At 54.1% G+C, this 12,095-nt stretch overlaps 4 protein-coding genes across 4 annotated transcripts; 1 reads left to right on the forward strand and 3 right to left on the reverse strand.

The window, feature by feature from the left end:
* Nucleotides 1-297: 297 nt before the first annotated feature.
* On the reverse strand, nucleotides 298-4,260 carry SEPMUDRAFT_74589 (cytochrome P450; the record flags this gene model as incomplete). Its single annotated transcript, XM_016910071.1, has 5 exons — nucleotides 4,105-4,260; nucleotides 3,093-4,015; nucleotides 2,766-3,018; nucleotides 1,592-2,686; nucleotides 298-1,533 (listed from the first exon to the last, which is right to left on the reverse strand). The coding sequence occupies exons 4-5, from the start codon at nucleotides 2,000-2,002 to the stop codon at nucleotides 298-300; spliced, it is 1,647 nt and encodes a 548-aa protein (XP_016756091.1). The 5' UTR covers nucleotides 2,003-2,686; nucleotides 2,766-3,018; nucleotides 3,093-4,015; nucleotides 4,105-4,260.
* SEPMUDRAFT_152297 (uncharacterized protein) lies at nucleotides 1,907-4,260 on the reverse strand. The gene is made up of 4 exons (XM_016907359.1): nucleotides 4,105-4,260; nucleotides 3,093-4,015; nucleotides 2,766-3,018; nucleotides 1,907-2,686 (listed from the first exon to the last, which is right to left on the reverse strand). The coding sequence occupies exons 1-4, from the start codon at nucleotides 4,211-4,213 to the stop codon at nucleotides 2,406-2,408; spliced, it is 1,566 nt and encodes a 521-aa protein (XP_016756092.1). The 5' UTR covers nucleotides 4,214-4,260; the 3' UTR covers nucleotides 1,907-2,405.
* A 594-nt stretch (nucleotides 4,261-4,854) lies between these two features.
* SEPMUDRAFT_167075 (DASH complex, subunit Spc19) lies at nucleotides 4,855-6,666 on the forward strand. The gene is made up of 2 exons (XM_016908276.1): nucleotides 4,855-5,057; nucleotides 5,125-6,666. Exons 1-2 carry the CDS (start codon nucleotides 4,914-4,916, stop codon nucleotides 5,485-5,487), a joined length of 507 nt encoding a protein of 168 aa, XP_016756093.1. The 5' UTR covers nucleotides 4,855-4,913; the 3' UTR covers nucleotides 5,488-6,666.
* On the reverse strand, nucleotides 6,648-11,781 carry SEPMUDRAFT_152298 (uncharacterized protein). The gene has a single exon (XM_016907360.1). It carries the CDS (start codon nucleotides 11,113-11,115, stop codon nucleotides 6,703-6,705), a length of 4,413 nt encoding a protein of 1,470 aa, XP_016756094.1. The 5' UTR covers nucleotides 11,116-11,781; the 3' UTR covers nucleotides 6,648-6,702.
* Between the last annotated feature and the right edge of the window lie 314 nt (nucleotides 11,782-12,095).

Raw genomic sequence — 12,095 nt, forward strand, 5'->3', positions numbered from 1 at the left:
GCAGGTAGGTACTAAAACTGCCTGAAGTGGCAACGGTGACCTCATCGGAATCCTGCAATATAGATTGTTCCAACCTCACCTGCTAAGTACAACAGCTATTCTTTTGTTCCAAGATCCCTTTTTTCCCGAAGAAAAACAAATTCCAGTACTCCCTAGAGGTTGCACCACAATGACCGACCGACCAACTAACTGCGCAGCTTTTGATCGCCATTCAGGATGGTGAAACCCCCTTTTCTACCAAATCCATAAATCCAACCCTCTCATAAACACCTCCACAAAAACATCCCCCTCACCAACTCAAACCCTCAACGCACTCTCTCCATCAAACCTCTCCAATTCCCTTCTCGCCTTCTCCGCCTCCACCAAAATCCTCTCCCTCATCCTCCCCTTATCCTCCTCATTCTCACCGCGACACAGAAACCTCGCCGAAAACGGCACCGGTCTCTGATTCTCACTTGCCGTAAAAGCAAAAATATCCAACTCCACTTCCTTCCCACCTCCCTCCCGATCAATTCCCGGCCGAACCTCAAACGCCCACAATAATCTCGCTGTAGCGATGAATAATCCTTGCTCCGCTAGAGGTTGGCCACTACATTGTCTCCTTCCCCAACCGAAAGCCGAATGGCCTTTTTTGGAAGGGTGAGGACGTTTCCACTTGTTGTTATTGTTGTGGTTTTCATCCTCATCATCATCAGGTAAAAACCGTTCGGGACGAAAACCGTCTGGGTCAGGATAATCGCGAGGATGGCGATGAATTGCCCAAATGTTGCCGACAATCCACGTATCCTTGGGGATGTGATAGCCCATGTACACGTCATCTTGAATGGGAGCGTGAGGAAGGCCGCCGAGGACGGTCACAGTTCTCCAGCGAAGGACTTCGGAGACTATAGCGGAGATGTAAGGGAGGTGAGCTTCGTCTTCCCAGTCGGGCATGCGGTTGCGGCCGACGACGCGGTCGAGTTCTTTGTGAGCTGTGCGTTGCGCTTCGGGGAAAGTGGCGAGGGCGAGAATTAGGCTGATGAGTGTGCTGCTGGTGGTGTCGACGCCTCCGCCGATGAGGTTGGCGGTGAGTTGGGCGATTTCGGTGTCGGAGATGCCGTTTTGGACTTGAGCGGTCACGAGGCTGTGGGCGAAAGATTCTGTTGTTTTTTCAGAATTGGTTTGTGCGGCAGCTTCTTTGGAGAGTTCGTAGAAATATCGATGGACTTTGCGGCTGGTTTTCTTCACGAGGCGGGGGATGGGGTTGAGGAACCATGGGAGACTGTAGAGCCATGGAAAGGCCTCCATGAGGAATTGGCCGGGGATGATGAAGTTGACGCCTTCCATGAAATCGAGAGCTCGTTGGGCGACATAGTCGTTCATTTTGTCAATGCGTCGACCCCAGCCGATGAACGAAGCGGTGGAGACGGAGTAGCGCTCGATGGCCATGACATAGTCGTCAGGGCGTTCGAGAAGATCTCTCAGCAGTATCTTCCCCTCGTCGCCTTGGAACTTGCGATATTTGCGAACAGCTTGCGAACCCACTACGCTGTGCTGCGTAATGGACCAGTTAGTTACAAGGAATCAGCGTGATCTTGGGAACCATGTATACCGTCAATTTTCGATGCAACCTCCACTTGTCACCATACACTAGACAGACTTGATTGGCGTCCGAGATATCAAGCAGATCTCCCATCATAATCAGATGTGGCCTCGAAGAGTAAATTGGCGCCCGCTTTTCGAACAATTCGGAAGCAGTCCAGGCATCATTGCAGACAATGAAAGGTCGACTACCTTGCCAGAGGGTGATCAGAGGGCTGTTGTATTGCTGGGAGAGTGTCTCCCAGTGGATCCATGGTCGTGAACGACGAGTGAGGAAGAAGTTGCCAAAGATAGGAAGGGGAAATGGCCCTGGTGGGAGGTTACGACGTAGACAGAGGACAGAGAGGTAGGATCTAGCCGCGAGCAGAAGTAGTCCTGCGAATGCTAGGGACAGCAAGGAAGTGCTCAGTGTGTATATCATACTGCGCTCAACAGTTGTATCCGATTCGATTTGTCTCAAGTTTGGCCGAGTATTTGGTGCTTATTGTACGTAGTGAGGCACAAGTCCTGGATTGATCAAAGCTGCAGCTGCACGGTATGAACATACTCTGAAATCCATTGCGAGCGGTTCTGTTGCTGACGAGGATACCCGGGAAAGGATCATCTGTATTGTGTACTGTAAAATCCACGCACGCCAGGGCTATCCATGCTTGAAGCGTGGGCTAGCATGCTTTGACACTTGGCCGTGCGGGGAGCGCAAGGGCCCATTCTTGATACGAATACCCATCCAGCATGCATGATTGATGGGTGAGGTTTCTCGATACTGGAAACGCTCAGCTAACTGTAAACTGATGTCGTCCCCTGGGTGATAACTAGCTTCGTTATCAGAGCTCCGCGTATCGCAGAAGTGCGCTGGAGATGGCGGCTCCTTGCGCTTGTTCTCCGTCGTCGCTTTCACCATCAGTTGCAATAATGCTAGCAGTGCTAGAGGTGTTGCTGTCGCCGCTCGACCTGATCCCACCGCTTCCTGGGACGAACTCTGCGACGCGGAGATCGACGTTGTGAGATGCCTCTGGGATTTTACACCACGACTTGCCACCTCGATGCTTACAGTCCGGCTTCTGGCAAATGTGGCCAAGGCAGCACGCCACGGAGCGACATTCTCCTGGACAAAGAGTCAGTGAGGGTGAACGAGCTGCTGCTATGAATAGATGGAGGAGTAGGATGAGGTGGACCAGCCTTACCTCGCTTTGGACATGGTTTATGTCTTGCCACAAACTTCAGGCAATCGAGTATTTGCGGCGTGATTGGTGTATGGTCATATAGGCAGTCTGCGCCGCTTGGGCAGTATCCGCCCATATGATAGTTGTTACAGAGCTTTTTATTAGCTACGCGTGCTTCGAATTCCGCCCTATCTGCACGAGATGACGGAGCAGCATATGGGTCTATACGTTGTCCTCGGTTGTTGAGGGCAATCGTTCCGGATGGGAGATCCTCCTATGATATGTTATGAGTAAGGTCCTAGCAATGCGCAAATATGACAGCCGCGCGGTATGCAGACCTAGACTTACTTCACGAGGCAGCAATGCTGCTGGATCATTCGTGCCATTAGTGGCTTTCCGAATGCTATTCGAGTTCCCGTTCATGAACTCATGGTCGCCTTGAGCGAGATTCGACATTTGGAACCTGTTCTGCGGCTTCATGGGCGACGCAGTCTCCCTGACATGTCTAAAGCTGCAGCTTGAGCCATTCTTACATGTACCCTTCTGATAGTAGGCGCATGCCGTCCCCATACCAGTATCCACCGTCGCCGTCTTGTTGTGATTTTTGAGTTCAGGTTGCGATTGTGCTGCTTCTAAAGGTTTATCTCTGAAGACTCTGTGCAGCTCTTCTTCGCGTAAATTCAACTTGGAGAACTCGCGATGGGAGGCGTAATGCTTTATGAGTGTGATGCGATCTTTGTCGCCAACATAAGGCTGAAGCTCCGACACGTAGCCAACATCGTGGCAAACTCCTAGGAATATGTGCTTGCACTGTGTACTCTCAACGAACTGGCGGAAAACCCCCCGAATCTTGAAGTCGGCGTTTTCCTTGAGCTCTCCAGCGTCCACAAAATCAAAGAGGTCTCCGGACCGATTGAAGTTAGCAACAAAGGGGGAGAGAGACCGCTTTTCCGCGCCGCAGAGCTTTACGTGTGCGAGTGCTTTGGACAAGCCAGCTAGGTTGGCATAGATGCGTACCATTATACGACAGTGGTCCAGGTCGAGATGTCGTAGGCGCGTCTTAATCGCTTCGTTCAGCAGACTCGCCGCCCGCGAGCCTCCATTAGCGCCGTCTGAAACGAGGCTCTCTTCGAACACGTAGCCATCGCCATCAAGTAGAACGAGGACGAATGGATCGCGGTCTTGGCCTCTGACCAGCTGCTTGTACTTATCGCGCGAGTCTCGCGCTTCCTCATGATCACTTTGAAGGCGTTTGTAGTCCTCCAGGAGTGCTGTGAGATGTCAGTCACGTTGATCTGCACACTTGCCAGGAAGAAGAATCCAAGTTTTTTCTTGGCATTGGCGATGGCCTTGGACTTACCGTGGTACTTGTTCAATATGTCGGATTGCGTCTGGAAGTGCTGCTCGCCCTCTCGACGGAAAGCCTGCAGTTGGACCGCCGCCTCAGCGAGTTCTCGAGCACTGAGCATTGCCCAGAGTCAGGATGGAGGGCCGCGGCCACTCTGGTATGTTCTCGTCCGCTCCGCAAATCGGTACCGATGGCGGGATCCGGTGTAGCAAAAGACGATCCAGTAGAAGTAGCCCACACAGCAGGCGTTTGTCGTTGGCGCAGAGAGATAAGTGAAGCGACTGTGTGTTGCGAGTCTTCGTGGTTGCTAAGCTCTGTAGGGGAGGTGTTCTTGTGAGAAAACAGCACGGCTTCAATTATAACATACATACTTACGTGACGGCGCTCTGAACCTGGCCTGAGGCTACAACTGCATCTAAGATCCTGCACTCCCAAGTCCTAGAGTCTATACCTGTAAGTAGTAGGCCTATAGGTAGTAGTTCTAGTATATATGCTTCTATATTTATAATTTAATAAGTATATATGTTTATATGCTTATACCTTACCAAGGAGACCTCAGAAGAAGAAACACCTTTCTAACAGCTTGGCGATTGACACAAGATGGGTTGTGAAAGTCATGCCTGAGGAATTGATGCCTTCCGGTATAAGCCAAGAACAAGTTACCCCACCTTCCCTGACTGTTGACTTCCTTTCGCGTCGCGTCACCTCCTCAAGCTTGTCTTACTTTCACTTTCACTTTCGCGTTTTCACTTCCGCATCCACCTCTTGCTCGCCCTCTCCCTTTCTTCCTCCTCCTCCTCCTCTATATCCGCCGCTCAGCCATGGACAGCAGCACACAAAACGCGCTGCAGGGCTGCGTCTCCTCCCTGCGCTCCAGCATGCAGCTACTGGAGTCGAGCATCAGCATTCTCGACAGCGGCGTCCACGACTATCCCCGTCTAGCCAAAGTGCTGCAAACCACACGAGTACGCTACTAATGCTCGTGCCTCTAGCCCCATATACCACTGATCTAACGATGCCATCTATGTACAGCACTTCGAGCTGGTCTCCGAACACGATCTTACCACCGCACAATCCAGCCTCGTCTCCGAGATCCAGCCCGAAGTGACCAACCTCCTTTCCCGCGTGGAAACTTATCTCGATAAACTGGAGCGACGCGAGAAGAGCTTAATGGCAAAGGCGGACCTGCAAGAAGGAAGGCTTGCACAACCCTCTCGCAAGAACTCGGGCAGCAAGAGTCCAGCGACGAGAAGAGCCGCATTGGGGAATCTGGAGGAGATGAAGATGCAGCAGTTGAGACAGAAGAAGGAACGGCTGACTTATGCGGTGGAAAGGCTGGAGTTGCAGGCGAGTCAGCGGCAGAGGCAGTTGAGGAAGAGTATGGCTGCGCAGTGAGGGAGTCGATGCGTGATGTAAAATGGGGATTATGGCGCTCTGGTCGATACCCCTTTGGATTTGCTCATGAGTCGAGGCACACGACCGGGGCTTGTGGCAAGAACCCTACTCAGACATGCGCCGCTTCCTTAAGGGACACATTCTTCTTCCGCAGTCATATCCATTGCTCCATGGAGAGCCGAGCGTTGGTGCTAGACTAGACATTCGAGGCCTCGGAGAGTGCGATAGATGTGGAGACCGGGGGTGCAGCAGAAGCCGCATGCCACGTGAGTTGCATGCTAGGCAGGGGCACGGCAGTGCAGATGGAACGGGCTACTTCCCACTGGACGGCGGTAGCCAGTCACTGAGACGTCTCTACCGTGAGCAGCTGGAACAGTGGTCAACAGCGAACGCCGCTCGACCGACACGTCCAGCTGTCGACGCTGTCGTTTGAGTGACGACACCTCGCGGATGCTCATCAGGCCGTGTGATGAGAATGGTCGCGACTGTTGCACTTCTGGAGAATTCGAGGGACGGAGTGAGTTGTGACGGTAAGAGAGAAAGGGAAGGAGAAGGGAGGCTTGAAGGGATGAGGAGGATAGGTAGACATGGTTGGTCAGGCTGTTAGAGTGGTCAACATGAGATGTAATGATTCCATTCAAATAGCGGCATAGCTCTGTGACTAAGTACGTGACCAAGTAAATTGCTCATAATATGCATTTATTCAATAGCTCAATTCATCCTCAGGGGACTGCGCTGCCCCGTTTTGTTCTTTCCACAATGATGCTACTACGACTACTACTACGACTACTATCCTGATCTCCGCCAGAAGACGAAGAAGAAGCAGAAGATTATACAGTAAGTCAGGTTACCGCTTGAACGCACCTCTCACACACACACACACACATACACACATAAAAAGAGAGAAGAAAAAAAAAACGAAACGCAACAATGACCGTACAGGATCGCACCTCGACATATTCCAATGCCACAAACATGTCCTGGTGATGATGAATCACATGCCCGAAAAAAAAAACAGCAAAGTTCCCCGTGTCAAAACGCCTGTCGTTCGCCATCCAAGTTACTGGCAGCCAAAGATGATTGATCTCGGGCCAGTGGTCGCTGTGTTCTCCCTCCCAGTGTGTCCTTACGCCAAGTTAGGATTCGTCTTTCTCTCTTTCTCTCTATCTCTCTCTCTCTCTCTCTCTCTCTCTCTCTCTCTCTCTCTCTCCTCTTTCAAGACACTTTCCTAGCACCAAACAAGGCCAAGCTCAAGCTGGTGTCGTTGTCGCCCATACTTGGTGTCGCGTCACTCATCACCTCCCATCGTCGAAGCACATACGGCACCGTCTTCGCCTCGCCTTGCGCTTGCGCTTGTTGACCAGATCTCATAGACATCGTTCGTGGCAAAGCTCCCGGTCCACAGGAGCTGGGCATTGCACCCGACCTTCCAGCATTGATCGATTGCTGCTGCTGCTGTTGTTGCTGTTGTTGTGCGGCTCTCTGTAAAAGAGCTTTAGCTTGTGCGCTACCACCAACAGCTTGTGACTGTGGATAAGATACCAGCGCCAGCCATGACTCAGAACTCTGCGTGGACCCCAGGATGACAGCAAGTCGAGGATCTCGGTAGCCGTTGCGTGCCATGGTATGACTCAAAGCGGCCAGGATTTCCAATGGCAAAGTGTCAGCCAACGCAGAGGCGACATCATACGTGTACTCCAGGAGTCCCTGATGGCACTGCAGGCCGGGATGTCCTAAAAGCACGCAGAGCGTCACCAACAGACTGTCACGGCCAGACTTTGGATCTTCGCTCTCGGCCACCGCGTCAGGTGTCGTATAGAGCACACTGAGGTCGAGGAGTAGCTTCAGCATCGACAAATCACCTTTGTGATCTGCTTCCAGCGGCGCTTTGGGCAGGCGTTCCGTAAGCGCCTTGATTCTCTCGGTGAGACTGTGAACCACATGTGCATTGTCATCCCCCTGAAGAGCGTGATGTGATGCATACAGAATGTCAAGGTTGCGGCTTGCTTGCACATCGTCGACGCTGCTGATTTCGTCCCCACCAGACGATGTGCCGCTGAGGATTTGGTCTCTTGCCCAGCAATAGATGCTGCGAATCGTATGCTTTCCGGCACTCTCAAGCAGTTGTGGCCATACTTCGCTGCCATTGACAATGGCTTCCACTATCGTCGCCTGCAAAGTGCTATCGGGACTGTCTTGAATCGACGACGTCTCCACCTTGGCGAGAAATGACAGCGCACAGGTGCAATATACAACAGATATGGGATCGGCGATCGCCACCATGGTTGGTGCATCAAGCCTGACATCTGCTACTGGCAGACCCCGTGCAACGCTCAGAATATTGGTCACCACGCGCCCACAGTTGGAAAGAAAGACTGCGGACGAGGAGGGAGCGCCAGCCAACGCTTGGAGACAGGCGTGGTACCTGCTGGCCGAGTATTCCATCAGCAAACTGATCAGACCCGGCTCTTCACATGGGAATTGTGGATCGTCCAAGGCTGAGATCAGGAGGGAGATGACGCGAGAAGCACAAGTCGTGCGAACACGCTGCTGCATCACATGGAAACGGTATGCCTCGGCCTCGCGTAGACACGCGTTCGCGACCAGCTTCGACGTGAGCAGATGTATCATGTTGGATGCGGCGGTGGAAGTATCGATGGCTTGCGCAAAATCGACGACGCTGTCCAACCCTACGCAACCACTCGCCACCAGGGCACTGATGACCACACAGGTCGTGGCAATGTCGCCGGAACCTCGAAGGTATTCCTGCACATAGCTTTTCGCCAGGGCGTCAAAGGCAATCGAGTCTACAGCATGCAGCTGACTGAGCCACACACACAGCTTGGGCGATGTGCGCTGTTCCGCTTCACCTTCTACCTCTTTGCCCGCACGTTGCACGATCCTAGCGAAGACGCGCTGCATCAGCTGTTCATCCATGGTGTTCCCGCTTGCGAACACCGCATCGATCTCTTGGTCGGAATTGAGGCTTCCTGCTGCTTGCATGCTGACCATACTATCAGAAGCAGGCGAGCATACTGCCAAAGAAGTCTGCTGCTCACAAAACGACAGATCGAGTGGCAGGGCTGCAAGTATCTGCGGCCTGCCAAGAGTGGACGCTTTGTCTATGAACGGCTGCGTCAAAGCCATGAGAGCAAGAATCCATGTCCGATCCAGGGGAAGCTGGGAGCGTAACGTAGCATACTTGTCCAGCATGAGGTTCAGCATGGGAAGCAACGCGCCCATGGCTGCAAACGATGTGGAGTGCAGATTGATGGTGTCACAGATGCTGGCAAGCACTGCAACGTCGTTCGATGCCATGGTCATGTGGAGCATCTCGCCCAACGTCCGCACATCTCCCGTCGATTCGAGCGCATTGCGAATATTGCAGAATTTCCCAACGTCCAGGCTGCCGTCCGAAAGCAGACTGGGCAACTCCTGCGTCAGGGATGACGCAAGCTCGTATCGAGAAGTCGCAGTCAAGCTTTCTATCGCCTCTGATGGGACGTGTCGAGCTGACGAAGAGTCACGCCGAGCGACGCCGTCAAGGGTGGCTGCCACGACATCTCCATCATCGCGAAGCGTGGGAACCCTCTGTAGCAAAGACTTTCTAGTGTTTTGCAAATGAGTGGCCGTGATGTTCGCGGGGAGCGCCGTCAAAAGGCCCGTTGCGAGTCCCGTCGTTTCTGTTCCGGCCAAGGCGCCTGACGTGATAAGCCATTGCATGTACCGGCCGCACGAGAAGCAGTTAGCCCGTGCAAGATCTGCGACTACGCGATAGACGTCAGCAGCCACTACGTCCGGAGTGGGTGTGAGTCTCAGGTAGTTCATGATCGCGCTGTCCGTGTCGTGAGCGTGGGAGTGGAGATGCATGATGACCTGGGCAGCGAGATACGCTCTGCTCTCGCCCACGCGGTACGCGGATGCCGACCAGTGCAGCAATGCAGCCACGAGCCTGTCCAGGTCGGGCATGACATTTTGGCAGGCAACAGTCAACCTCTCGACGTCCACGTACAGCGTCGTGTGAGCGTCGAGAATGCCGTATAGAGTGAGCAATGGGCATCGGATGTTCTGCGAAGTCTTCGTCAACGGCGCGAGCAGCCGGAGGTTCCGCCTCGTGATGCTTTGCGCCGCATCAGGTGCAATGTTCCTCAGCGATAGCAGCAAGTGTTGATACTTTCGCCAGGCGGTTGGCATGACCAAGCAGCCTCGGTTGGTCACTGCCAGAACCGCGACGAGTTTGTGTAATCGTGCCACGAGGACATGATTGCTTGCTCTGTGATCGCCCTGCGTCAGTTTCTGCAGGCTCTCCAAGGTGGCAGCGGCAAGTTGCCTGCCTCGTCTGCCAAATGCAGTAATGTCCTTCCAATAGAGCTGAACCAGAATGATCCAGATGGGCAGTTGATCCATCGGCGCACGTGCAAAGCAAGATATAATCCAGTCCAAGTAGTGTTCCCGATCCAAGAGGCGCTCGGCGTAGAATGCCGTCGCCAATTTCACCGCGTAGTCCATCTTCGGTTGCCATTCCGGCTGACCACACATGGCAATTACACTGGCCAGGAAGTGTTCGACCTGTACGGACCATTCCTGGATCCATTTACTCTCTCCCGTAGCTGCAGCGACACCACTGACTCCCTTCCTTCGAAACGCTCTCAGCTCGTTCGCACCCACGCACTTTGCCAGCCACACGGCACGTGGCATGGGGATATTCTTGCTCAGACACTGTTCCATGAGGAGCTTCCCGCGAATGCCATGCGGAATCGTCCTACTCTGCTTTCGCAAGGGAACATCGGGGTTCGCCAGATCGCGTAGCCACGCCTCTCGCTTCGTATCGGTCACCGTCACACGAGGCGGAGGTTTAAAGGTCGATGGGGCGGTGCACTTGCCGAGGGCCTGCCTCTTCTCGATCACAGACGTGAAGAGATATGACAATGTCTGCAAACCCATGTTGTTCTTCGCAGACAAGTTTGGCCAAATGATGGGTTTGGCGGAATTGGTTTCGGTCGAATTCGGTCCTGGCGCCTTATCGTAGTAGCCACCTTTGACCACGCCCTCGGTCATGACGTCTTCGGGGTGTTGGCCATTCCACGGAGCGAAATCAGCGACCTGCTTCGGAGGGGCCAGTCGAGTCGCACAAGGCGGTGGCTCCAGCCCATTCGCCTTCCGCGCCAGCCGATGTATGGCGGGCCGGCGACTTTTTCCCATGGTGGGAGGCACCCGCGGCGTGGGAGGCAATGGCAGCGGCTGTCCTGGCCATCTCTGGTGGGAGACATGCTGCGAAGTGCCCGGTTCGAATGGAGACATGTCGCCGGCGCCGGTCCTCGCTCGTTTCGCTGGTCGTTCATGATCTTCGTCGCTCAGATCAATGACATGATTGGGCGAATTGGAGATGCTGCGGGCCGCAGTATTGTTTGTAAAGGCAGCTGCGTTGCGGGAGGAGGCCGCATCGGAGGTGGTCAGGTCCACGTAGTTGCCGTGCTGCGAGACAGAGCGCACATTATTCAGGCGCGATGGGACCGCTGGCCTTTTGAGACCTTGCTGAATAGCATATGACCCGCTCACGGCACGCTTGGGAGGCAGAGGTCGTTGACCCATTCCTCCACCCAGCGCTGCACGTTGCCCATGATCCATAATACCGCTGCACCATCATCTTAGAAGCAGAAGAAGCAAGCCACATCGGTCAGCTACTCGAACTCGGTGCTGCAATGTGAGGCATGGGTACGGTGGTGGTGGTGGTGGTGGTGGTTGGTGGTATGGGAGGGTCGTGGTTCGAGTAGGGGGAGGGGGATTATTGGGATTGCAGTGGTGAGGTCGTGGTCGAGATCGTGGTCGAGATCGCACGTTCGTCCGGGTGTTGTTCCAAAGGCCGGCCTGTGCTGCAGGGCACACGGTGAATAGATAGGGACAGTGTAGCGGTACTGTAGGAGCAGTTCTAGGGATGTGTAGGGACCAGGAAGGGTGCGAGGTGACGGGCGGTGGACGAGGTCATCCTAGCACAAAGAAGAGAGACAGCCCAGCAGCAGCAGCAGCCAGCAGTAGATCACAGCCAGGCGCCAGCTGCAGGTCGAACGAGGAAGAGAGGGCAGCGGCAGCGGTGCACAAGGACAAGACAGGGACGCGCTAGCTGCGGCCGGTCAGTTGCATGTGCATCAGCCAGCAGATTGTCGGCCGGGGAAAGTGGAAAGGCAGCTGCAATGGAACGGACGGATTACGAATTTTGACGGGAGGCCAGGCCGCGTTATTCCCCATTCGTGAGGGTGTGACATGTGTGACAGTACCTGATGACGGTGTGGGTGTGGAAACGGGAAGGCGAACGGTCCGATTGATTAAGATATTGATTGGGGAATCGGTTAGAGGTCATGTAGGTATCTATCTATGATCTCAGCCATCTCGGGCATCTCAGCCTTCTCAGGTGAGGTGGGCAGTGGGCAGTGGGCAGTGGGCAGTGGAAGTGGGCGAGTGGAGTGGGCACACTGGGCCATGGACTGGACTGGCTGCACTGGCAACACTGGGCACACTGGGCACATGCTTCCCTGTCCCAAGACGCCGGTGACACGTCCAGGATGTCCATCCGCCCGCCCACCCATCGACTTCCTACTGGTGATGATGCT

This window comes from Sphaerulina musiva (genome assembly GCF_000320565.1).
Source record: "Sphaerulina musiva SO2202 unplaced genomic scaffold SEPMUscaffold_13, whole genome shotgun sequence".
Classification (NCBI taxonomy): Eukaryota; Fungi; Ascomycota; class Dothideomycetes; order Mycosphaerellales; family Mycosphaerellaceae; genus Sphaerulina; species Sphaerulina musiva.

Bases quoted from the DNA above. Each gene is read 5' to 3' on its own strand.
- SEPMUDRAFT_152297 (XM_016907359.1), bottom strand. From the start codon at position 4,213: ATGCTCAGTGCTCGAGAACTCGCTGAGGCGGCGGTCCAACTGCAGGCT. The intron at 4,016-4,104 runs GTAAGTCCAAGG...GACATCTCACAG, and splicing joins CATATTGAACAAGTACCACG to CACTCCTGGAGGACTACAAA. The intron at 2,687-2,765 runs GTAAGGCTGGTC...CTCTTTGTCCAG, and splicing joins TAAACCATGTCCAAAGCGAG to GAGAATGTCGCTCCGTGGCG.
- SEPMUDRAFT_167075 (XM_016908276.1), top strand. From the start codon at position 4,914: ATGGACAGCAGCACACAAAACGCGCTGCAGGGCTGCGTCTCCTCCCTG. The intron at 5,058-5,124 runs GTACGCTACTAA...ATCTATGTACAG, and splicing joins AAGTGCTGCAAACCACACGA to CACTTCGAGCTGGTCTCCGA.
- SEPMUDRAFT_152298 (XM_016907360.1), bottom strand. From the start codon at position 11,115: ATGGATCATGGGCAACGTGCAGCGCTGGGTGGAGGAATGGGTCAACGA.